The sequence below is a fragment of the Equus quagga genome, chromosome 18, assembly GCF_021613505.1.
Source record: "Equus quagga isolate Etosha38 chromosome 18, UCLA_HA_Equagga_1.0, whole genome shotgun sequence".
Taxonomy (NCBI): domain Eukaryota; kingdom Metazoa; phylum Chordata; class Mammalia; order Perissodactyla; family Equidae; genus Equus; species Equus quagga.
The window spans coordinates 8117052-8142006 of NC_060284.1; the positions used below are offsets into that span (position 1 = coordinate 8117052).

Genomic DNA, 24955 nt, shown 5'->3' on the forward strand with positions numbered 1-24955 from the left:
CTAAAGATAACTACTAAGCATATAAAGTGATTTCAGAATAGAATACACGAACTTTTTGTTTTCACTAAGTTTCAGTCAGACAAAATATAGTCTAAGAAACAGATTTTTCAACAAAACTATCAAGAATTAGTTTTTATGGAACGTGAAGAATGTTCAGATTCTGAAAGTTTCAAGATAAGTGTGGGAATACTCATTTGTTTGTTTAAGAAAAAAATAGTGTGAATTTCAAAAATCGTTCAGTTAGTAGCTCAATAATGTTCCCAACTAAGAGAATAAAATAATTTATTAAAAGGTTTGGGATTTTATTTTTAAAATTAGGGTGATGAGGAAGCTTCATAACTTGGTGCAACAAGAGTAAGTCATGTCAAACCAACCTCATTTCTTGGTTTGACTGGCTTACCAGACAGGAAAATGAGGGAATTGCCTTGAATGTTGTGCATGACTTTCAGCAAGATATGTTTCAAAGTTTTCCGATTATATTCTTGTGAATAACATTAGGAAATATAGTCACAGAGATATCATAGGAAGATATATTCCCACTGGATTCAATTACAGTTCCCAGCAGAACCAAGGTCCATTATTATCAACTTGGAGGGAGGGTTTTCATGATGAGCTATAGCAGTCTCTCCCAAATTCTTGATCTGCTCAACTTTGATTTATTAATAAGCTACATGATTGTACAGAAAATATGCTTATCAAATATTAAAAATGACCCATAGTTAGAAAGATTATAGTGGAGTTATTTATTCAACAAATAGAGCATACCTGAGTACCTACCATGGGACAGAGACATTGCTAGATGCTAGTGCAAAAGATACTAATAAGATATTGGGTGAGAATCTCATGATATCAGGAGTTTAAAATATTTCATCCATCTAGAACTATAAGCTTTATTTATTTCCTAGTACAGTGAGTAGAACACAGTCTTGAGTCAAATTAGTATTTTTAAATTAATGAATTAATCAATGAATCTTAACCTGAGGTTAAAATTAATATTCAGCCAAAGCTGAGGCCAAAGTTGAACATTACTATCAGAAAATGAACAGCTAGGATGAAAGATTAAATATGAAGTGTCCAAAACTCATGATTACTACATGTCATATTTATAATAGAATACATTTTAAACATTTGGTATTATAGTTCAGGAATAATTATTCCTTTGCACTGTCAACAGCATCATTGCTCCTGTGGTCAATTTATTTGCACATTTGTGATATTAAATAGAGGCTCACTTTCAATGCAGGTCACCAGAAGGGCAAGGAAAAATGAGGGTCGCTCATCCTAACAGTTGCTTTCATCTCTTCATACTTTACATTTATGACTGAATTGTTGATGATTTGTCATGGATGTTGCTGTATATGATTCTGGAGAGTTTTCCCCTCATGTACTTTTTATTTTTAAGATTTCAGTTTTTTCCTTTTTCTCCCCAAAGCCCCCCAGTACATAGTTGTATATTCTTTGTTGTGGGTCCTTCTAGGTGTGGCATGTGGGATGCTGCCTCACCGTGGTTTGATGAGCAGTGCCATGTCCACACCCAGGATTCAAACCAACGAAATAATGGGCCGCCTGCAGCGGAGCACGCGAACTTAACCACTCGGCCATGGGGCCAGCCCCCTCCCCTCATGTACTTTTGATGTGGCAGAATTAATATTCTGCTTTTAATTTTTCTCCACATGATGTGAAAAGTTCTCCCCATAAGACCTTACTTCATAATTTCTGGGTTAAATAAAATTAAATAACTAAAAATTAGAAATATCTTTTATGTAATTTGGTTTAATGTTATAAATACTAGTATAACAAATAATTCTATAAAAATAGAATTATTATATAATTTCTTTTCCTTCTTTATATTCTTATTTATCTTTTACAAATATTTATTAGCTCAGAAAGGTTACTATATTCTTCCTAAAGTTGTCTAGCTAATGTACACTCTGTTAATATTTGCATTGGCTGTCAATATCTTTATTAAATTATTTGAAAGTACTTAACTGCTTTTGCATATAAAATGAACTGCTTCCACAATCCCTATTAATTATTGCAACATTTTGCACTTCCATTATCAAAATATATTTATTCTTCAACTGACTGATAGAATTCAACATATTAAAGACTTAAGGAAATTTTTCATTCCAAGTTATGTCTAAAATGCTTATCTGTATTCAAAAGTGTGCATGCAGAAATTAACAATAAATCCATTGGCATGCCTTGGTTGTATTATGTGCTTTGCTGTCTAGTTATGATGATAATCTATATAATCACAATTTATTGATCATGCCAATTTCAAGGATATCATATAGGATGCTAAAGTAGGCATTTGGCAGTTTGACCCTCCAAAGGCTGAAGCCAAAGCTAAATAGATGGTTTTAATTGAATACTAAAGCTGAACCAAACTTCACAAATCTCAAAATGCTATTTTTAAAGATTCCTTATTTAAATATCTACTATGTAATATATGAAGGGTGAAGGAACAAAAGGACACACCTTCAGAAGGCAACATAACATTGGGAGCTGTAAATTCCTTTAGTAGTAAAATAGACATGGCCCCTTGCCCTCATGGAGCTACAGTTTTGTGGGGATATCAGACAGTGAAAAAATAATCACGAAAATCAATGTCATTACAAACTGTGATATGTTCCATGAAAGAAAATACAAGGTGTTTTGAGACTAGATTGGGGAAAACAGTTTAAATGAGGAGTCAGGAAAAAGCCTCTTTGAGAAAATGGCCTTTAAGCTGAGAGCCAAAGGACATATGATATTTAGTCAAGAGGAGCATGCAAGAAAGAGTATTCCAGACAAAGGAAAGGGCTTGGCTAATCCTCATAGTAGGCTGAGAGAGGGCCAGTAGTGCTGACTAAGTCAGGAAAAGAATAGCAGAACCTTCTGGAGGAATTCTGGGTGGCCAGATCTTATAAGGTCCAACAAGGCATGCTAATAATTTTGACCTTATCCTAGATACCATAGGAAGCATTTAAAGGGTTGTAAACAGGAGATTTTTCACTTTTTAAAGATTGCTCAGGCTAGTCAGTGGAGAAAGAATTGGAGAGAAGAAAACGAAATCAATAAGTTACAGTATTTTAAATAATTCTTCATAAAAGTGAATTTTATCCATCTTCACCCATGCTATTAGAATTTTCTTGTTTTTGCAGATTGAAGAATTTACCATTCTCATTTACCAAACTTAAGGAGCTTGCAGCTTTGTGGCTTTCTGACAATCAGGTAAAAACTTTTATTACCTGATTTATTACCTGATTTTGCTTATTAAAATGGACGCTAATGGAAACTCTGGATTACTAACTTAACCCCAATAGATACCTCTGACAATTACTGCAAAATAGATTCTTTATCCCCTGGAGGTGATATTTTTGTAAAGGTAGTAATTCAAATCTGTATTTCATTCCTGTAGACAAAACAGTACTGTAATCCCCACCCTTTTTAAATACTTCAATTTAGCATCTACTTCATTGTCAGAGATCTAATACACAAAATGATCATTTTTATAGCTTTGTAGCTCCAGGTGGTACATGTATGTCCTTAGAGGACATATTTTAATTATATCTCTGAAGGTAAAGATAAGAAATCATTACCACAATCCGCACAAGAGGGAATTATTATCCTCCATGTTCCTTTTTCTTCTCATACTTTTAATTATAATCAACTTAATTCTAAAACTTTATTCAAGAAATTTGCAGATATCTTTGCCACTATTAGCATTTTCTCTGAAATTGTTTTGAATTTATTCCTGAAACTCATAAAAATAGATTATAATTGAATCAGTAATTGAGTGCTAATGAAAAATTTTATTAACTGGAAAATAACAAGAAGCAGTTGCAGAAGATTTGCCCCTAGAAAAACGGGTGAGAGAGAGTTTTGACGTAGTTTATTAGTCCTCCTTTACTCTTTTCTGGTAATACTAAAATTTTGAGACACCTATCCAAAAATGTGAATAGTCAAATGAAAACAAATCATCTTGAATTTAGTTTGTTATTTATTGATAGCAGAAAAGCAGAGTTACTGGTAAATGAATGGTTCAGACTTCTAGGTATTGGGCTACTTTCATGAAAAATTAAAATAAACATTTATAAAGGTAAAATGTAAGTGTAAGAATAATGTTTGTGTCCCTATAGTAATTACAGTGCTTGCTTTCATCTACTGAGTAAAAAATTAGATTGTCATTCAAATTTAAATCTTATCAATGAACTATAGATTTTTCAAGGCATCAACCTATCATTATAAATAAATCATTTCTGGAATCAGTGAGAATTATGCTAATGGAACAGTCTACTCTACAGACTTGCATTGTGAAAAAACATCCCCTGATATCGTGATTTATTACTCTTGTGGGAGAGTGAACAGAACAGTGACTGCATCATTTAACTTTTATTTAGAACAGTGATTTAATGTGTTTCTGACATAGTTTCATGAGACAAGTTGGTATCCCAAATCCTCTTTGTGCTTCACTCGTATTAATCAACGTCATGAAATAAGCAGATTTTTAAAACATTAAATAATGTGATCATTTCCAATATATTTCTATTTACAGCATGCCTTGTATATGATATCAAAGTTCTAAAACACTCTACAAAAATAGTATTTCTGAAATAAAATTAAAAATAGAGAATGAAATATAACCACTCATAGGTAAATATGTTGTGATAGATACAAGTACAGTTGCTTATCTGTATGTGCACTCTGTCTTTGGTTGCAAAAATATCTCTTGAAAGTAAATGTTTATGTTGCAACCTAATTAAATCCATAGATGGTCTTGTATAGCATGAATTTGATAGAAGATTCCATTTGACTTTTTAGGGCAACAGTATGTAAAAATGAATGGGCATATAGAACCATACCAAAAGCTTACTTAGTTGAAACAACTTAATACATTTGGGTCTTTTCAGGATTAAAATTGACATTGCTCAGTGAAGATGAATAGGTTTTGTAAAAGAGAGAGAAAAAGAAAATTTCATCATGAAGACCTTGGAATTTAAAAATATTCCTCAACAATAGTCTTATTTTGTTATACTTTCTAATTTCATTACTTTTCTCCTTGATTTTCTTTTAATTGTTCATTCAGCTTCAGTGAGGCCACACTATGGACCATTATCTTATATAAAAGAAATAGTCTTCATATTTACTATTTAACTAATCTAATTTGTATATTCTTTGCTTCCAGTCCAAAGCCCTTATCCCCTTACAAACTGAAGCCCATCCAGAAACAAAGCAAAGAGTATTGACTAACTACATGTTTCCCCAGCAACCTCGTGGTGATGAAGGTAAATTGTCAGTAGAAATTCCTCCCATACTTATGTGATTATGGATAAAAGGAATTAATGTCATTCTGATCTCTGGCCAGGAATATTGACCATGGGCAAGGCTTTAGAGATAATTACATGACACACATAGATCATTTGAGGGTTAACTCTAAGCATGAATCTTATCTTCCACACTATAATATTTTAAGTAAGATGCCAAAAACAGAACTCTTCCTTTTTATATCTTACATGAAAATAACATTGACTTTTAGGAGAAACTTCTCCTGGTGGATTGCATGACACAGGACTGGTTAACCTAATGTTAACTAATTGAATGAGCTAAGAAGAGTCAGATCTTAAAGAAGGTTTAATGAGCTGGTTTATTTCCTGTGTTCACTAATTTCATGAACACAATTTAAACATTTAGTCCCGTGATCTCAGGCCCCAAATTATTTCACGTTAAACGTCAACCCTAAGAGATGATTTGCAAATTATGACCATTCTTTCTTTTTCAAGTTGAGTTTCCCTAAACAATGTCAGCAACTATGATAGGAATACTTTTTGAAAAACCTAAACCTTTTTCAATAATTAAATCTTCCATCCTACGATCACATTATTCATAAAACTTTTAAAAGAGGTTTGTCCTTTGCCCTTTGGAACTCAGCATAAGCTCCTTAGCCCAAGCCAGCAAAGGCTGTCGTGCACATTTTCTACAGTCTTACAGTGAAAGTAATTCTTGGAAGAGTAAACCCACTTTAATCCACCTGTAGATTAAATCCACCCAATCCACTTGAATGAGACCAACTTTTAAAAGAAACTATTTGCTTTTATTTTTAGGGATAATTATAATAAATGTCTTTAGCCTTTGACTTACAAATGTAAGCCAATCATTTTGGGATATTTCAGGATATTTTTGTTCAAAATTTGACTTACAGAAGTAGGAAAAGGAAAGATTATTTTCATATGTATTTTTCAGTCTTCAATAAAATTGATCTTTTGAATTTGTGAAAGAAAAGCTAGTGTGTTTATATATTGGATAAGAAAAGTCTTAAGTAAGGGTTATGTTTTATTCTTGCAATTTTACTTATATTTTCATTTTAATATCCCTAGATTATCAAAATATTTCATTTCAAAAGGATGTAGGGGAAAATGAAAAATATCTCATATTCTCTAGTCATTTCTGAGATCCTGTCTCAAAGATCAAATCCCTAACTTGTTCCAGGGAGTGAGGTAGATCTCGTTAGGTAAGGTGTGATGTTCAGGAATTCACCTAGTTTTGTTTTGTTTTCCTTTGAGGGAGGAAGAGTTGATAGTAGAAAAGTTTTCTTGAACCTTAAGGAAGTCACCCTTTGGTTTTTCAGGCAGAAGTGTAATAACTGAATTTTCAGAATACTTTGCAACTAACAAGGAAATATACAATAAAGGTGCTCCTTTGGGAAAGTTTATCCTAAACTAAGCACTTTCGTCGCATTTGTACGTGATCTTCACAATAATGTTGCAAAAAAGATACTATCTTTAGCCAATATTTTGATGTAAGTTAAAGATTTATAAGCCATTTATTTTCCCAGTTAATTTGAGACATATTTAGACTAATTGAGATCTTAATGTTACAGACTAAATTTTCCACATTTGTTACCCTAAAAACAGGCTCCCCTCTATTGCCCCCTCAACACGCACACCAAAACAAAAAGTTGCAATTGTGGACACTTTATTGAAAAACCAACATTATGTAGTAGCTTTCACAAAATCCTGATAGAATTTAATGGTTACAAATACAGGCTCTGTAATCACACCGACACGGAATAGAATCCTGCATTGGCCACAGAGAAGCTGTGTGACTTTGAGCTGGTCTATTAACACTCAGCTATAGTTTTCTCATTAATAAATTGAGGATGATATTAATACTACCATTGTGCTGGTGTGAAGATTAAAAAAGATAATGTTTTAAAATGCTTAGTCCAAGTCTCTCTGTTATTATTATCCTCTAGAGAGCCTATTCTCTACACTGGAAAACTTTCCAATCCCAATATATAATTAACGTATACTTAGGAAAGCTGAATTTGAGTTAAGATATTAAAAGACCATGTAACAAACATCAAGGGAATTTTATTCCTTTTTTTCTCTTTCTTTCCTTATTTCTTTCTTCCTTTTTCTCTGTTTCCTTCTTTCCTTCTCTTTCTTTCTTTCTTTTTCTATTTTTGTATTTGTTCATAGTACCCATCACCATTTTTTGCATAGCGTACTAAGCTCTATTAATAACACTTTATGTAAAAAAAACAATAATACTTTGGAATCTAACTGTAGATTTCCAGTCAGACAGTGACAGCTTTAACCCTACCCTGTGGGAAGAGCAGAGACAGCAACGCATGACAGTTGCCTTTGAATTTGAAGAAAAAAAGGAAGATGATGAAAATGCTGGGAAAGTTAAGGTGAACTATTTAATTTTTGTTTCTTCTCTCTTCTCATTGTCTTTGTTTGTCCACTGTTATCATTCAGATAGACTTTGGGACAAATTGAGTGATCTCTGCTAGAAGGCCACATACATCTTCAAGTCTCATGGTGGTACCTTTCATTGTAGCAGGATGGTAATTTTGGAAGCATTAGTGTGCTTCTGAAAGAGACTAATGTCCCAGTCATGACTGAGCAAACATGATATGCCACCTCATCTTACAAAATAACAACATAAAAGAGATTCAAGCTGAGAAAAAGCAAAAAAAAACCCCAAACAAACCAATCTGGGTAATGGGCATTACCAAAGCATCTTATTACAACTTTGAGGCACTGAAATGGTTTTCTTTCAATCACTGAGCAAGGCATCATGCAGACTGTATGAGGCCAAAATACACATTGTTGAAGAGCCAATGGATTAATGTATTATAGTGGTATTAAACTCTCTGAAAGCTTTTGTGACCCTGGGATATTTGAGAAGTTACAAGTTTTAAAGGTGAGTGCAGGTGATATTCCTTAGGGAAAATAACTTCAATTTTTTCACTTCAAAGCATGTTTTAAAAATTCCTCTGTTGGAACTAAGTCAAGTAACAAGATTGAATTTTAAAATTTATATTTTTCTATTATTTAAAATAGAAAATATCAGAATTGATATAGATTTTAACTCAGATCTTCATGTTATCGTCGTGGCAACATCTTGAATCTCTCATTAATTTTTATGGTATTATTTGTATGCTTTTTCTGTCATGGATGCTAACAGCTCTCACTCTTAGTGACCAGTTACCTGAGTAATTGTACATGCCTCCTATTAATAGATCTACATTGTGGGATGTGTTCTTTTCTGTCCCTTCAGTCCCATTGTCTAAAATTCTTCTTAAATCAACATACTCTAGAACCTTACTAAAATAGACAGTAAGGTGATTGACAAGGCTTACCTATATCATTGTGAAGAACCCAAAATGGATTTCCAAATCAAAATGACAATTTTGTTAAAGATTTGGCTTTAAGAAAAAAAATGTTTCTGGATGGTTGGTTAGTGCTATCTAATAACCAAAGAGACATTTTTTTTTAACTTGTGAATTCCTGGAAAAAATAATACTAAACTAAAAATAGACAAAGACCTTTAGAGCATTTCTGTTCTTCTTTTAAGGATTTCATATGTTAAACCCAGAACCAATGGATGATGCATTCTATACTGGACGTCTGGTTCATTCTTTTACTTCATTGACTGTCAAATACTACATACTTCTTTTTAAAAATCTATATTCAAAGGATCCAAGAAGAAAAGAGTGCTTGTAATATACTCTGGAATATGTGTCAATGAAAACATAAAATATAGTAAATGCAAACACTTATTTAGAAGCCCTGTTTGTGTGTTACGTGATCAAGTTTGTTTATAATCACAGTAGGTTCATTATACTTTAGAGTGCATTTTCAATATATTTATTGATGTTTGGATTACTTATATATTGGTGAAACAATACATGTTTCAAAAATCTCAAACTACTTGACTTTGACTAATTTGAATATTTCCAATGCCATTGGCTATTGGACAAATTAGAACACAAACAAACTTCTAAATAAATCATCATAGAAGTATGATGAATTGACTATACTGAAATCTTACACTAAATTAACCATGATTTTCTGGTTCATTACATGTACATTAAATTTAGCACCAATTTGCCTTTAATTTACATAAAATGTAAAAAGGAACCACTGACCTATGCCATCAACTTCCAAATGGACTAGAGTATAATGCCCTACTTAGAGTGTATATAGTGTAGTATGAATGCTGCCTTGTGTGGAGAAATTGTGACCCTTTAGCTTCATGTGGTATTGGTGCTGTTTTATTACATAGAGTTAAAACTAATTTTCTGATGGTTGTTTTAAATGCATTACCCAGAGTGAAAAAAAAATCAAGAGTAGAAAAATGATAAAGTGAAAGTATTGCTACAGTGCTCCTCTTTCTCCCAGAAAATGGAGATTCCTTCTCCCACAGGATCTCTCCTGCCAAGCCCCCTGGGAAAGGGGCCAGCGTGGGATTACTCTCCAACCTGCCAGACTGTCTGGCGATTGCTGCACACCATGGGCCAGGTGTGATCAGCAGATCCAAGATATGCCCGTCCCCCAGAATGACCCACAGCTGGCATGGGGTTGTATAAGTGGCCTCCAGCAAGAAAGGAGCATGTGTACTCCATTGCCAGTTGCAGCACAATCCACCACTCTTCCCTCTCTAAGTGGCAGACAGGTAGGCCTAGGTGTTTGAGGTAGGAGAATCCCCCTTGTAGAGGCAACCTTGGAACAGTGGTTAATGGGGTATGTTCTGCATGATTTGGGGGAAGATATGTTGATCATATAGAAACCTTCCAATTGCCAGTGTTTGATCCAATTTAATTTTTGTTCATTAACATTGGCAGTGGGGCGGGGAGAACTGAGTCAGAGGGGAGGGAACATCAATATGAGAGCCTAATGGTGGGATATCTGGAATGGTTTTTGAGTTCGGTGCTTCATTTTTACTTATGTTTTTATTTTTAAAGATTTTTTTCTTTAAAGTGTGGGAATACCAATAGTTCGGCAGAATGTTGATGACACTGTTGATACAATCTAAATTGTCCCTGTACCTACATACATTTTTTTAATAATATCAATTCTGGGGGAGATTAACTAACTTGATTCTTAAAATAGCCTGAGATTTGAATGGAGATTTGCTGAGAGTGAACTTCGAGCACAAAGATGAATATTTGTTTAAAAGCATCAATTTCCCTTTAATTTGAAGGCACAGATGATGAGAATTCCTGTAAGAGAAGATTGGTTTGGGAGTTGTGGCAAATAGGGCTTCCTTATCTCAGTGGGTTGGGTGTCTAGAGTTTAATGGGAAAAAAATATCTTAATGGGATGTGAAAGAACACTGCATTTTACAAACTTTGCCATCCACATGTAATGGACTAGATTCTTCTTCTGTGTCTTATATTCTTTCTGCAATATAAGGCAAGCTGAGAATGCATTTTCCTAACTAACACTGCTATAGGTTTCCTTTCTCTGTAAAACCTTCCAATTAATTCCTAGAATAAGATATTTAATCAGTAATCAAAGCATTAACTATTATTTCTCTTACTGGAATTTACAAGCAAATCAAATTAGAATTAATTATTATATAAGAAAACCATAGTTCTATGTGAACTCAAGATCCGATCTCTAAGTGCCCTAGCTATTAACATTAATTATTTCTTCATGGCTAAATTTTTGGGAGTCTCCAACATCTTGCAGCTGCTATTTGCATTTACTGCACTTTATTTAGATCTGAGATACATAGAATGTTGTGAAATATTTATTTTCCAAAATTAAAATAAAATAGCATTTCAGTAAAATCTTGCATTTTAGTAAAATGTGTATGTAAAATGAGCAAATACTTTATGGTGAGTGATATACACAATATTTGAGTAAGAACATAATTGACAGATTTTCCCATCTATGTGTATAATAAATGAATTTGTCATTCCATACTAGAGTAAGGGAATATTTTTAGCCTATATATTTAAAATATAAAGAAACTGCTTTTGTATTTGGGCATTGCTGAACTATTAATATAATTGTGTTCATGGTCATGTTTATTCATTTCCGAAGAACTGCACACATGAGTTGAAAAATAGGAAGGAAAACAATCTGTAAAAGAGTATAAAGTATGCTTTTACAAAGCTTGCAAACAACAGAATTATAAGATACTATAGTTTCATTTAAAAAGAAATTATAAGATATTAGCTTTATGTTTAAAAAAATTGAAATTGTCTTGTTATTTAACTCAGTAAAGCTCACATTTTAATGTATAGTATTTCTTCCAAAAGATTATACAAATACGTGCTGCACACACACCAGCAAATGGCTCTGAGCCAAGTAACACTTGTGTAGCATAAGCTTTGGAGTCAAAGGCCTGAGTTCAAATCTAGACATTGCTACCTAATAGTTGGAGAACCTCAGGAAAGTAACTTACACTGTCTGAGGCCGTTTTCTTTCTGTAAAATGGGAACAGGTGCTACAATGGGTTGTGAAATTCAAATGAGATTTAATTATAATTAGAAATTATTAATATTGTTAATTATAATCATTTATTGTTTAATTATGTTTAAATCTATATGGTAAATAATAAAATAAATATTATTTTATTAATAACTAATAATAAATATCCCTATAAAACATTTTGCATGGTGCCTGGCACGTGTCAGATACTGAATAAATAATAGTCGTTACTGCATACAATCTGAAAAAATATCCAGACAGTTGCAAGTATTATGAGTAAACATATATATAGTAGAATCTAGATTGCCAAAGGATTCCAGATTTCAAAAATACATAAGTAGAATCTGCTATTAGAAATAGTGTCTAATATCTGCATAGAACTTATAAATTTTCAAAGGACTTTCACATTTATTATCTCTTTTGAGCTTTAGATTAACCCGTGTGTGTGGGAGGGATATGATCATTCCCAATTTACATGAGTAGAAACTAGACAGAAATATTAGTGGCTGATAGCTAGTTGAGGGTAAATCGGTGGCTTAAATTTAGCTCTTCTGACTCCAGGTCCAGTAAGTTCTGCTGGTAGACTAGTAAGTGGGAAGCAAGCGTCTTATTGTCCAGGTGGAACAAAGCCAAGTGTTATGAGACCCCCGCGCTTCCACAGTCTGGGGAGGGGCTTCTTTCAGAAAAAGACTATAAAATAACCCTGTAAATAATACATAAGTGGGGCCCTTCACAAGGCTTTGGAAAGAGCCCATGCAAATGGCAGGCCCTAAAGCTTAAGTTTCATCACCTTCGTGGCAAATCTGCTTCTGTTTCTAGATTTGAAATTTTTTATAGAGATAATATACCCAAACATATTCTGGTGATGTGACCAAAGTAACACATTAACTTGCTTATAAAATAATCAGAAAATGTTGGTGCCATGGCCATTAGTAATTAGTCATCTAATTATGTCACATGGGACATGGCATCTGCAAAAAATAGATTACATTATTCAATGAAGTATTTAATTCAATTAAGGAAGAACACTTCACATTTTTTTTTTTTGCCTCTGATTCAATTTAAAAGTGTAATTTTAGCATTGAGGATTTTTTAAGGTAAATAGAATTTTAATTTAATACCCTACTTGAAAATTATTTTTCATTCATATACCACTGGTTATTAAAAATTAAAAGACAGTCTTAATTGGCATAATAGTCATACCATTCTTCAACTTACATTTTCTTAAGTGTAGTTTTTTTTACTTTTAGCCTTCAGATATCAGGTACTTTTAAACAAGTTCAACAATATAATTCAAAACTTAGATTTAATTTGTGATTAACATTTCTAATACCAATTTAAATAGCAGATCCAAGAATGCATGCATCCCAGTGGATCTTGTCTAGCATGGATATCGTTCTTTTTATGTTTATTTAAGAATGCATTATAAATTAAGTACCCTGAAATATATTTATATTATACTCTAACAGCTTATACTTTTTTTATGTAAAGTCTAAGTTTTTCTTGGGTTATATTTTTGTAGCTTTATTTCTGTATATTATTAATTTCATCCTTCCTTATTTGGAAGTATAAAAGATTAAATTGCATTTGAACAATATTTACACTAACAAAATTATCTGGTTTTTCATCAGCTTTCCAAAAATTTATTGGAAAAGAAATTTTGTAATTTTAGTACTGAAAAGAATGTTGGAAATCATCTGGTGAATCCAATCCCAGTATTTGATAAGGAAAATGAGCCACAAGGAAGATGAAATACTAGAATAACAAAGTTGGTGGATTTGCTAAAACTGCAGATGAGCAAAAGTGTTTGAATTCATATTTTTAATCCAGATCTATACCACCATCATAGTTTCTTACATCCCATAAATTACATGGGTGTGGGTGGGCGGGTCTGTGTATGCCCCTCCCTCTTTCTCCTTTGCTCTCTCATTCCCACTCTTCCTCTTCCTCCTTCAGCTTCTCTTCCACATTCTCTCCTTAACCCCCCCACACACTTTCCACAGACACGTACTCACCACAATCACGTAAATCATTCCATTTTGTAAAGTTGGTTCTACTCAGATGCAAAAAAAAGCGAGATTGTTGGAATTATCCAGGCCAAGTAAATCTGCCCTTTTTTTTCCCTCCCACTTCTTTTTAATCAGCATGGACAATTTGTGTTTATTCCATTTAAGTATATTATAAAGACTCTGATGCTGGAATATTTTATATGGAATGTCTCATATTTTCTCTCTCTAAATTAAATGTGAAAAATAATAATTAATATATATGTTCCCTGAAGTTACACTGATACACTAAAAATGTGTTCTAGAATGGAGATAAATATCTGAATAAATATAAACCAAAATTTACATTTATCTAGAATATCTTATAAAATGTTCCCTATTTTTTATTTCTCTTTATTGTAAGACATTACCTACAAAGCCTGTTACTTTATTAGGGTGAAGACTAAGTATAAAAGCCATCCTGAAGCATATTTTCTTAGGTATTAACAAGAATTAGCTACCCTACGTTTTGATGTAACGTGCTAATTAATATAGAGCTGATGCATATTTGGGCAGCAGATATTGTCTACTCCCCATTTTTTTAATACCTGATAACTCTACTTGTAAATCTTTGGGAGCCTTCTCCCATCACTTGCATTGATACTCCAAAGACATTTTTAACATCAAAATAGTTACTTACAAATAACTAAGATAGGGAAGGGAATGGCCTCCAAAGTATAAAAGCAGCTAATAGTAACTTAATTAAATTTTTCAGAGATTACCAGTCATTTAAGTGTTTGACCTACTGCTATTTCAACCATCTATAGGGGATGTCTAAAGATAGGATATAATCCAAAAATTGTTTTTCATCTAGAAGGATGGGCAGGGTTGGGAGAAGTCCCACATGGCAGAATACGAGAAGAACACTGTGTGTTCTACTCTACAGTTTGTCAGCCTGCTCAGCACTCACTATATTGCATTTGGTTATACTACTGCACGTCAATGGAGTGGTTTTGTGAACATGCTGCTGAAGGTATTTTTGTGTTAAATTTCTTTTTATAAACTTCTAGGTTGAAATAAACCTAAAACGATATCCAACTCCTTACCCTGAGGATTTAAAGAATATGGTAAAATCTGTTCAAAATCTGGTGGGTAAACCAAGCCATGGAGTGCGTGTTGAGAATTCAAATCCAACTGCTAACACGGAGCAAACTGTGAAAGAAAAATATGAACACAAGTGGCCTGTAGCTCCAAAGGAGATTACAGTGGAGGTATTTCAAGGTTATTGGTAATTGCCAGTGTGGTTTGGATTTTTTGGAATTATTAAATAATGTTTTTTTTAACTGAATAGGTCTTCCTTGATAAGTGCATTTTTCTCCTAAAATATAAATATAAAATATATTTTTTTCTCTACTCTTTCAAACTATGAGGGTTGCATTTAATAAATCACAGCTAAATGACAACCACATGTCTTAAAGTCATTAATACAGCTCCAGAAGTTCCAATATACACAGAAGTAATAATTCACTCACCCAGCGAGGCCTGGCCAGTAAATGTATTACATGATTTTCATGGTATTCCTTTGGCTACCCCAAACTTTTGTTGTATGAGTCATTAGAAAAGACTAAATGAAAACTTTTTTTATTCTGCAAATCTCAGTATAATTCCCAATCAAGTTTAGAGCCAACCTTTTTCTTTTTTTTAATAATTTTGTGCTTGGGTTACAGCCTTTTTAAGAAACACTACTATAAACAACAAAAAAAGAGATAATTTTGAAATTGAGCTTTATGGAATCTAGTAATGTGAAGCTTAATTCCTATATTTTGGAATGAATTAGATATTTATCTTCATCAATTTGTGTGGTCTGAAAAGAATTCAACTACATTTATGCCACCTCTGTACTATCTCATCTACTCTTCAGCTAATTTGATGATCACCTTTCTGTCTTCATTAGAAACATAATCGGTATGAGTACATCAAGAAATTCCTAAACCTGCTTCTCAACAATCTAAATTAGCAAAACTCTTTTACAAATCTGCACTTCAGAGCATCAATTTGTTGCATTGATTAAACACCAACTGCATATTTAGCACTGTGCTAAACACTGTGAGAGAGAGAAAAGAAATATAAAATGTGTGCATAGTCCCCAAATAATTTAGAGCCTTCCCAGGTAAACATAACACAGATGAGGTGATTAGAGAACATTTTATATAAAATATGATCACATAGTTGAATGTGTGATAGAGAATATAATGCTCTATGAAATTGGAGAGAAGTAATCATTGCCAATTAGTTAAAAAGTTATGTGAAACAGTTTAAGGTTGAACTGCATTTTAAAGATTGGACAACTCTTTTAAAGTCAAAAAGACAGGAAGGCATTCCAGGCAAAGGGAAAAGCTTGAGCAAAAATAAGCATGGTGTGCGTGCACATCTCCCAGTGGAGGTACCAGCCTGCTCCAGAAAAGAAGACAGCTGGATAACTAGGGAAGAAAATTTAAATAATTACTCACTTTCATTGCTTTTTCCCTTCTGCTTATAAAACCAGTATTATTATATTCTTTCATTTCCAAAATATTACAGATATGCTATAGCAAAGCAACAACCTTTTCTTTTGTCTCTAAGATTCTATAATAAGATAAAAAGAAAGAAAATCGGCATTTAATGAGTATGAACTAAATACACATACACTTTATATTTAAATCTCATGTAATCATAATCGAATGTCAAAATAGCTATGAGGTCATGATGACCCATAAATTGAGTAACTTTACTACAAAATAAGCAGATCTTAAAATTGCTTAATACAGAGATGGGATAAGTGAAACAAGAAAAAGTTGGGTTGGGCCATGAACTTCATAATAATAATGGAGAAAAATCTTAAAATTGTTCCACAAGCAATTCAAGCTTAACAAGTCCAAAATTAAATTTAATGTTTCCTCCACAAACTTGCTTGAGCTCCTGTATTCCTAGTCTTGGTCTCTGCTGGCACCATTACCTACCAGTTCACTCAAGCTGGGGATTTGGGAGGTATCCTAATTTCTTTTTCCATCTTTCTCTCCACTCCCCCTTCCAAACAATCACCAAAGCCTCTACATTTTCCTCTAAGTGCATCTCATCCATCTCCTCAGGCCCTCAACTCTGTCCTGCCTTACTCTAAACCTGGCAACTTTTTGGTTTACGTTGAGTGCTTTGCGAACGATCTTTCTAAAACACACATCTAATTCTGCCCTCCTTGAAAACGCTACAGTGGCTTTGCATTGCCTATCTAAGCTTCTTAATTAGCTGGAGTAGCCGAACTAAATAGGGCTAAGATTGAAGCTTAACCTTCAGCTTTATATTTATTTCTGTGATTCCCCACCCTTTCTTAGTTCTCTTCTTCTGCTGGCTTCTCCTCTTGAATTAAAATTGCACTGGTAACAGCAATACTGTTTCTAAAATTGAAATTCTACGTCTCCTTTCCACAACTTTTAGCCATCCTAGAGAAAGGAGCAGCTGTTGCTTTCCGTATCATCCCCTTGTCTCAAACTGCTGCATCTGAATTAAAGGGCCATACTCCATTTATTCAACTTCCAGATACAATAAATACAAATAACCAAGTGTCTATCTGATAAGTGTATATTACACATTTTAATTATATGTTTTTCAAATGTATACTATTTTTGAGTCATTGCTATTTAGTTCACACTGCCAAGAATGTGGAAGAGGGTATCACATGCTATGATATAGTGATCCATGTGGTTAAATATGGAAAACCAAGAGAAAACCAAGAATAGAGGTACACAGAACCAGAGGCAGAGAACAGAAAGACAAAACAAGGTAAATAGATTACAACTGCAGCAGGGAAGAGGGAAAAGGAAAGGGAAATCAGCATTGCTTGATCACTTTCTATTAGCCAACCGTCTGTCAAGAATTGTAGCATCTGTTATTCTAGATAGAGAATATGACCAGGAGAGCCATATGAACAAGGAAAACGGGGGACGCAGAGCTTCCCTTCTGCTCTTCTTTTCCTTTATAGTTGCCTTGTGGAGTTTGCGTTTGCTCTTTCCCCAGCATCTTAGTCGTTTGGGCTACTATAATAGAATAGCATAGATTGGGGGGCTTATAAACAAAACCATTTTTTTAAGAAGCCGGATTTTATTTGTATATAAAAATCAATGCTCAACAGACTTAAAATCAAACTTTCAAAGGCCCAAAGATATCAGGGGTTAGTATACAGTTATAGCCGGGTGCTGGCTATTGGTCCCTCAGTCACTAAAGGCAAAATCATTTCTCACAGTTCTGGAGCCTGGGAAGTCCAAGATCAAGGCGCCAGGAGATTCAGTGTCCAGTGAGGGCCCACTTCCTGGTTCACAGATGGCTGCCTTCTCGCTGTGACCTCATATGTTGGAAGGGGCCAGGGAGCTCTCTGGGTCTCTTTTATAAGGGCACTAATCTCATTCATGAGGCCTCCACCCTCATGACCTAATCACTACCCAAAAGTCCAACCTCCAAGTACCATCAGATAGATTTCAACATAAGAATTTTGGGGGGACACAAACATTCAGTCTTTAACACCCAGTTCTTTATATGGCTAGCACTTCCTCATTCTTCAAGTTTCAGCTTAAAGTTTATCTCAACAGGAAGCCCTTCCCTGATCGCCCTAATGGGTAAGGACCCTCTGATTTTCTCTATCACATCACACTGTATCTTAGCATCAAATGTAATGAAAACCTTTTTGATTTTCTTGTTTATTAACTTCAGCTTGTGAGCTTCACGAGAGCAGGGACCGTGTCTGTCTTGTCCACCATTGTCCTCCCAGTGTCCAGCACAGTGCCCAGAGCAGAGAAGGAGCCCAGTTACTTTCTGTTGAATAACTGAATGACTGATACAGTTTACTGTTTTGACTATGGTAACATGTCTGTCTTTCCATCCAATTAGAAGTTCACTGAAAGCAAGGAGAATTTCTCTGGATTTTTGTTGAATTAATGATTAATTGAGCTTTGGCTGCCATTCCTATCCACATTTTATCACCTGCATGTTGAATAACATGTATTTTAACAACAATCTACCATATGGTCAATAAAAAGAAATCCCTCTTAACTCTGATGATCTAATATAATATATATATTAATACATTAATATAATATTATGAGTAAAGGTAAAATATTATGATGGAGATTATTGTGGAGCAAGGAAAGCAGGGAAAAAGGACAGAAGGAAAGAGAATGGTACAGTGAATAAAGCTATAACATAAAATAAGTAAAGGCTTGAGGTTCATAAACTCTTCGTATACAAATGCCTTTAGTGTCTTAGTAATTTTGTTACAAGGACCCTAGACCAAAAGAAATACCTAACAGTTCCATTTATTAAGTAGTTAGGTCTGAATAACTCAGTAATTATTTATGCCCTACTTAGACATTATTTGAAAAATAATACACATAAATTGAAAGAGAAAATAATATTTTCATTTCATTTTTAAATAACCAAAACTACTTATTAATGGAATGTGTGCACCTATCACACACTGCCTGCCTTCTCAAACCTTGGAATCTTATTGGCCACTACAACTCTAATTTCTGTTTCATGTTGATTTTCAAGTGGCACTTGATTTTTGATCACAGCAACCACCAAAAACCCAGCTTCACAAAGATTCTCATCAAAAGGAATGTACTATCTAATGTTGACCCTGAGAGCTACCTGGAGGTAGCAGTTCACACAGTGTCTGACTGAAGCCAAGTATTGCTTTGTTTCCTTCAGATATCTAAAATAACCCAGGTATCCCTGTGATTTAGCAACAGCACTGTGGGTGCCTCAGAGCACAGTCTAAGAAAAGACAGAAAGCCTTTGAAGTCTAGAGGACATGAATGCAAATTTTGAATCTACCCTGTTACCAATTATATGACCTTGACAAGTCGGGGAAATCTTTCTGAGACTTGGTTTCCTTGCCTTTAAAACATTCAGAGTTTTTGTGGAGTATTTTATGTAGCTCCAAGCACAGTTCTTGGCACAGAGGAAGGCTACCACAAATGATAATTCCCTCCCCCCAAGAAGAGAATGATGTGCTAACCCTGCCCCATCCTCTTTTAATCCTTCTGTGCGTCACTACCCTGCATTACAGAAAATTTCTGAATGGATACCTGTTCACCACGTCCGTCACGTTCATAATGGCCCTGCACTTTCCCTTTGCTAGGAGACTCAGCACAATTTCTGTCTACAGAGAAACCACATCTTTCTCCTAGTGACAGAGGACAGTCAACTACCCTTAAAAACGTCCTTAAATGCTTTTATTAATACTAGACCCGGACTCTCAAAAGCTCAGACACAAGCATGTTTCCCCCTTTGATTTCTATTGTAGGCTCCCTTTCACTACAGCAGCAGCAGCAGCAAAGATTTAGTTTGAACAGTGGAAGGGCAACGGGGTAAAAAAAGGAAGTTTACCTTTTCTTTCCCCTCCCCCTCTGTCTCCTCACCGGAAGGACACATAGTTCAATGTACTTATAATGGAGTCTCCACTAAATGTGATTCCCTGCCAGTAACTTCCACTGTCTTCACCTGTAGACGTAGTCCCAAAAGCTTCACCCACTTTTTCAGCATGAACTTGATTCCTCCAGCCTATTTATAAAAGCATTTATAGAGACAAAGTCAATGAGTAATTTCCTTTGTTGGACAGTTAACTTTTTTCTGTGGAGGTGGATTTTAGACGGGAACTTTTCTTAGGGTAGATAATATAGCACCTACAGTATCACATAGAAGACCTTCAAGTAGGACAGATCCTACTTCCAATCCTGGCTCTACCACCTACTAAGCTTCTCACTTGGAATTATGACTTCTCTGAGGTTCCATTGCCTTACCTGTGAAACAAAGATGATGCTAATAGGTAACTTAGAAATACCAAATAAAAATAAAAGATTATCTTTTAAATAAACAACAGGGATAATATAAAGTGTTTAGCATAATAGCACAGTAGCAGACATGCAATACATTCTCTGCAACTGCTGGCCATCATCATCTTCATCAGCATCATCTTTTTACTCCTGCAGATAAGAGAGTCTAACTGGATCAGTGCAAATCCATTGTTCTTGCCTCAGTAGTGTTATGCTAGGTGGAGGGCCACAGAACTCTAGAGAACAGATGCAAGTTCACAATTAGCTGATAGCATACTCTCTTCCTAGTTGCTAGGGCTTTTTTTAATTCAAAACAGAAATTATTGGGCAGGGCCAGAGACTTGAATCTGAGCCAGACCACAGCTACCGTGCAAAGCTCTGGTCACAATTTTGGGATACCAGTGTGAAAGTTTGGTCTGTACATACAAAACTTGAGTATGAATGCATAAGGCATAAGGAAAAAAAAATCGTGAAACCTTTAACTATATTTACATTTCTGTGCTTGTACAACTATTTGTTTTGTTTTTTTGACTAAAGCAAAATGCCTATACTTCTATATTGTCATAGGAATATTTCCTTTTTAAAATACTATTTCAATGAAAAAGTTAGATTTATCGAATGTTAGTACTAGACAGAAATTTTCACTAATTCCTACTATCTATTACCTTCATTTGATTGATGAATTGAGTAAGATCTAGAGAGGTACACTGACTTCCCCAAGGTAACCTGATTAATAATTGGTGAAGCAGGAAGAAAACAGAAATATGCCACCTTGTTCGTGAAATCTTTTTGAAAGTCTTAACATATTTTCTGCCTTTCGTGGTACCATTTATCAAACTTGCACCTGTTCTGCTTACACATTTCTTCAAAGATGAGCAAAGCCTTTTATTCTGTATTCTGTCAACTTAAAACTTTATCATAAGTTTCTTATGCTAAACCTTTGAAATAACTTTCAAAATCCACAAAAACACAGACTTCCCTCTTCATCTCCAGAATTTCCATCAATCCCCCTCTTTCCTACCCCTCTTCAAATTTGATACTGCGTTTTAAGGCACTAATGTGCTCGCAGCTGAGCTCACCAGGAGGCAGCACAATAAATTTATAATAAGAGTTCTGTTTGATTATACCAACCAATTAGTTATAAGGCGGGACCGATTTTATTTATTATATTTTGGTCCTCAAGTATATTCTCTCTCTGATTTAACAGAATATTTCTATATGCGTTACATTAATGTTCCAAACTAACAAGTACTAATGAGTGAAAAAACTGAAAATTCTTTAAATTCAAATTTCTAAAGGTTAATAAAAAAGACATAAAGATAACTGCTGTTCATAAATTTATATCACTACTTACGGGCATAGATGAGACATTTTTAGATCTAGAAGAAAGTGAGAATTTGGTATTTTTGCCATCCCTAATGTTCTCCCACTCCCAAGTTAACTGGGAATAATAATTTGAATTGTAGAAGTATAAAATTCACGGGGTTTTTTGCATGTTCATTTGTCATTATGAAGTTATATTCTTTTTTTTGGTGAGAAAGATTGGCCCTGAGCTAACATCTGTTGCCAATCTTCCTCTTTTTGCTTGAGGAAGATTGTCAGTAAGTTAACATCTATGCTAATCCTCCTCTATTTTGTATGTGGGACACCGTCTCAGCACGGCTTGATGAGAGATGCGTATGTCCACGCCCAGGATCTGAACCCGCGAACCCTGGGCCGCCAAAGTGGAGTGAGTGAACTTAACCACTACGCCACCAGGCCAGCCCTTGAAGTTATATTCTTGTACCAGTGTTGCTCATTACACTCAATGAATGGATTTAGAATGAAGATTTAGCAGACTAGACTGATCACAAGAAAACTAAAACCCTTAGGAAGAAGGTGTGGTAGAACTAAAGAAATTGAGATCACTCGGGAAACAGTATGAATTAAGAGGGTGATGAGCAGTCAAAGCAGGACTTATAGGACCCAGTTGTGCATTAATATGGCTAAGGATTCAAAAAAAATCTAGTTGGTCAGTGATATACTTTCCTTTTAGAACTCTAAAGAGAGTTCACCCCTTAGAACTCTTACATTTGTATATACCATATATTTGTATGTATCATATTGCTCATATATGGCTTATCATACTTCGGTCCTGTGTTACAATGAACTATTGTAAACCCCCCGAGGGCATGGGTGACATTTTGTCTTTCTTTGGAAACTCCACAGTTCTTTGCACAGTGCCAGGCATATAAACAACATCCCAAAAATGTCTTGTGAATAGATGGACTCGTTTAAATTAAAAAAACAAAACATTTTAGTGCTTACCTCAGAGAAACATACGATTCACTTCTCCTGGTGCTCCACAGTGATCTAAATTTTAGAGCCCCACCTTTAAATCTAAGCCAAATAAAGATACTGCCATCGTGGTTAACCATTGTTTAAATGTTTACTTTCCTTGTCCTGTATTATTATATCTCTCAGGATTCTTTTGTTCATCCAGCTAATGAAATGAGGATTGGGGAACTTCACCCTTCATTAGCTGAGACCCCTCTGTACCCACCCAAACTTGTTCTGCTAGGGAAGGACAAAAAAGGTAACTGTGAACCTGATGTGGAAAATATGCCACGAATGCATGTGCATGATGAGTCACCAGTTGTAAATTATGATACACCATAGTCTATAGAAATATTTTACAAATATGTATTTCTAATATTAATCGATATGCTGTTTTTCATACTTCCTTTTCTGTTTATAATTGTCAGTGTTCGTAGCATTATAATATTTTCCCCTTTACATTTCAGAATCAACTGATGAGTCTGAAGTTGACAAGACTCACTGTCTGAATAACAGTGTTTCCTCAGGCACTTACTCAGACTACTCGCCTTCCCAGGCTTCCTCAGCATCCTCTAACACCCGGGTTAAAGTGGGGTCCTTGCAGACAACCGCTAAAGACGCAGTACATAATTCTTTGTGGGGTAACAGGTGTGTTTAGAATTCCCTCTTTTCTCTTCCCAAATGCTTATTTTCAGCAACTTTTTAAAAAAATGAAATCTTAATTTTGGAATTGTATTCAGCACCTGAGTGATGTAGAAGACAGAAGGGGACAGGTAAGCAAATTTAGTCCTCCTGGGATTCCAAGAGTGGATGAATCCATCTTACGCAGCAAAACCATTGCTTAAGGGAGAGATGGTAGGAGATTAACAGGTGGAGGTGATAGGACAAAAAGTTATAAAAATGAAAAATTGTGTTTGCCCAATACTTATTTATGACACATTTGAGCATTCCTCCATCCAAAAGGGTGTTATGGGTTAAAGTAAGATGCATGGAAAGCACTTGTGTGCCTAACACAAAGTAAATATTCAATGAATTTTTTATTGCTATCATCATCATCATCAACATTTTATCACCACCTGGAACAGTTAGGATGTAAGTAAAAGTATTTAATCTTTCCCAAATGGCTCCTACTCAATATTACCTCCGTTTACAGATGAAAAAACAAAAGCTACGGAGTGCAATAAAGTGACTCAATGAGGTAGTATTTGCCCAGTTCTGATGCCCTTGCTTCGTAACTTGTTGCTGTGTTTTACCCTGCAAATAACAGATCAAAATCCTCATACAATATAGGCAGAAATGACTTTTATTCATATTTTACTGATAATATCACTGCTGTTAGCAATATATTCTTTGGTAATTAATGAATAACTATTTCTGTTCATTAATGCCCATGACAAAAGTCTTAACTCTTTCAGTTTATAAATTCATTATTTGTGATATCTAATTGTGATATAAGCTGAGGTTAGTTTAGGTACTTTTGGAAGATACTTTCTAAAGTTACTTTTTTTAATCAGCAAAAGCACTTAGAAGTCTTTCTCTCACTGATAAGAGATGAATAATTCAATATTCTTAGTGTGCAAATGGTTTAGAATAAACTTAGATAAAGGAGCATCTTCTAGAGATACTATGATCACTGTTGTAAACTTACCAATGACCAAAAGTCATAATATAATTTGCATTCTAGAAAAAGATACATGAATGTGTTCCCTATACAGTGGATTTAATGTCTTCAGTATTTGGCCTTCAAATAAACATTATTTGAAGACAATTTGGGTTCTTTAGATATACCAAGAGTTCATAAGAAAGGCACTCTTAAACAATAGTTTGGAAATGTGCTAAATCAGAAATTCCAGGGATGAGGACCAGGAGTTAGGTGAACCCACTTATCAAACAGGTTTCCAGATCATTACTGAAGGCCTATATATTTTTTTCTTTTATTCATTCATTCAACAAATATGTATTTAATACCTACAATATGCCAGGCACTATGCTAGGCCCAAAGAGAAAAAATCTCTGCCCTCATGAGTTTACATTCTAGCAGAGGACACAAGAAAATACGCAATAAATATAATAGGTA

At 34.4% G+C, this 24955-nt stretch overlaps 1 protein-coding gene across 1 annotated transcript in view; it reads left to right on the forward strand.

Moving 5' to 3' along the window:
- LRRC7 (leucine rich repeat containing 7) overlaps window positions 1-24955 on the forward strand; it is a 392875-nt gene that overhangs the window by 286577 nt on the left and 81343 nt on the right. Inside the window, exons 13-19 of the mRNA XM_046645726.1 lie at window positions 3147-3216; window positions 5171-5270; window positions 7554-7678; window positions 9700-9948; window positions 14770-14970; window positions 23026-23137; window positions 23346-23526. Of these exons, the coding sequence (XP_046501682.1) occupies window positions 3147-3216; window positions 5171-5270; window positions 7554-7678; window positions 9700-9948; window positions 14770-14970; window positions 23026-23137; window positions 23346-23526 (1038 nt within the window). The remainder of the gene's footprint in view (window positions 1-3146; window positions 3217-5170; window positions 5271-7553; window positions 7679-9699; window positions 9949-14769; window positions 14971-23025; window positions 23138-23345; window positions 23527-24955) is intronic.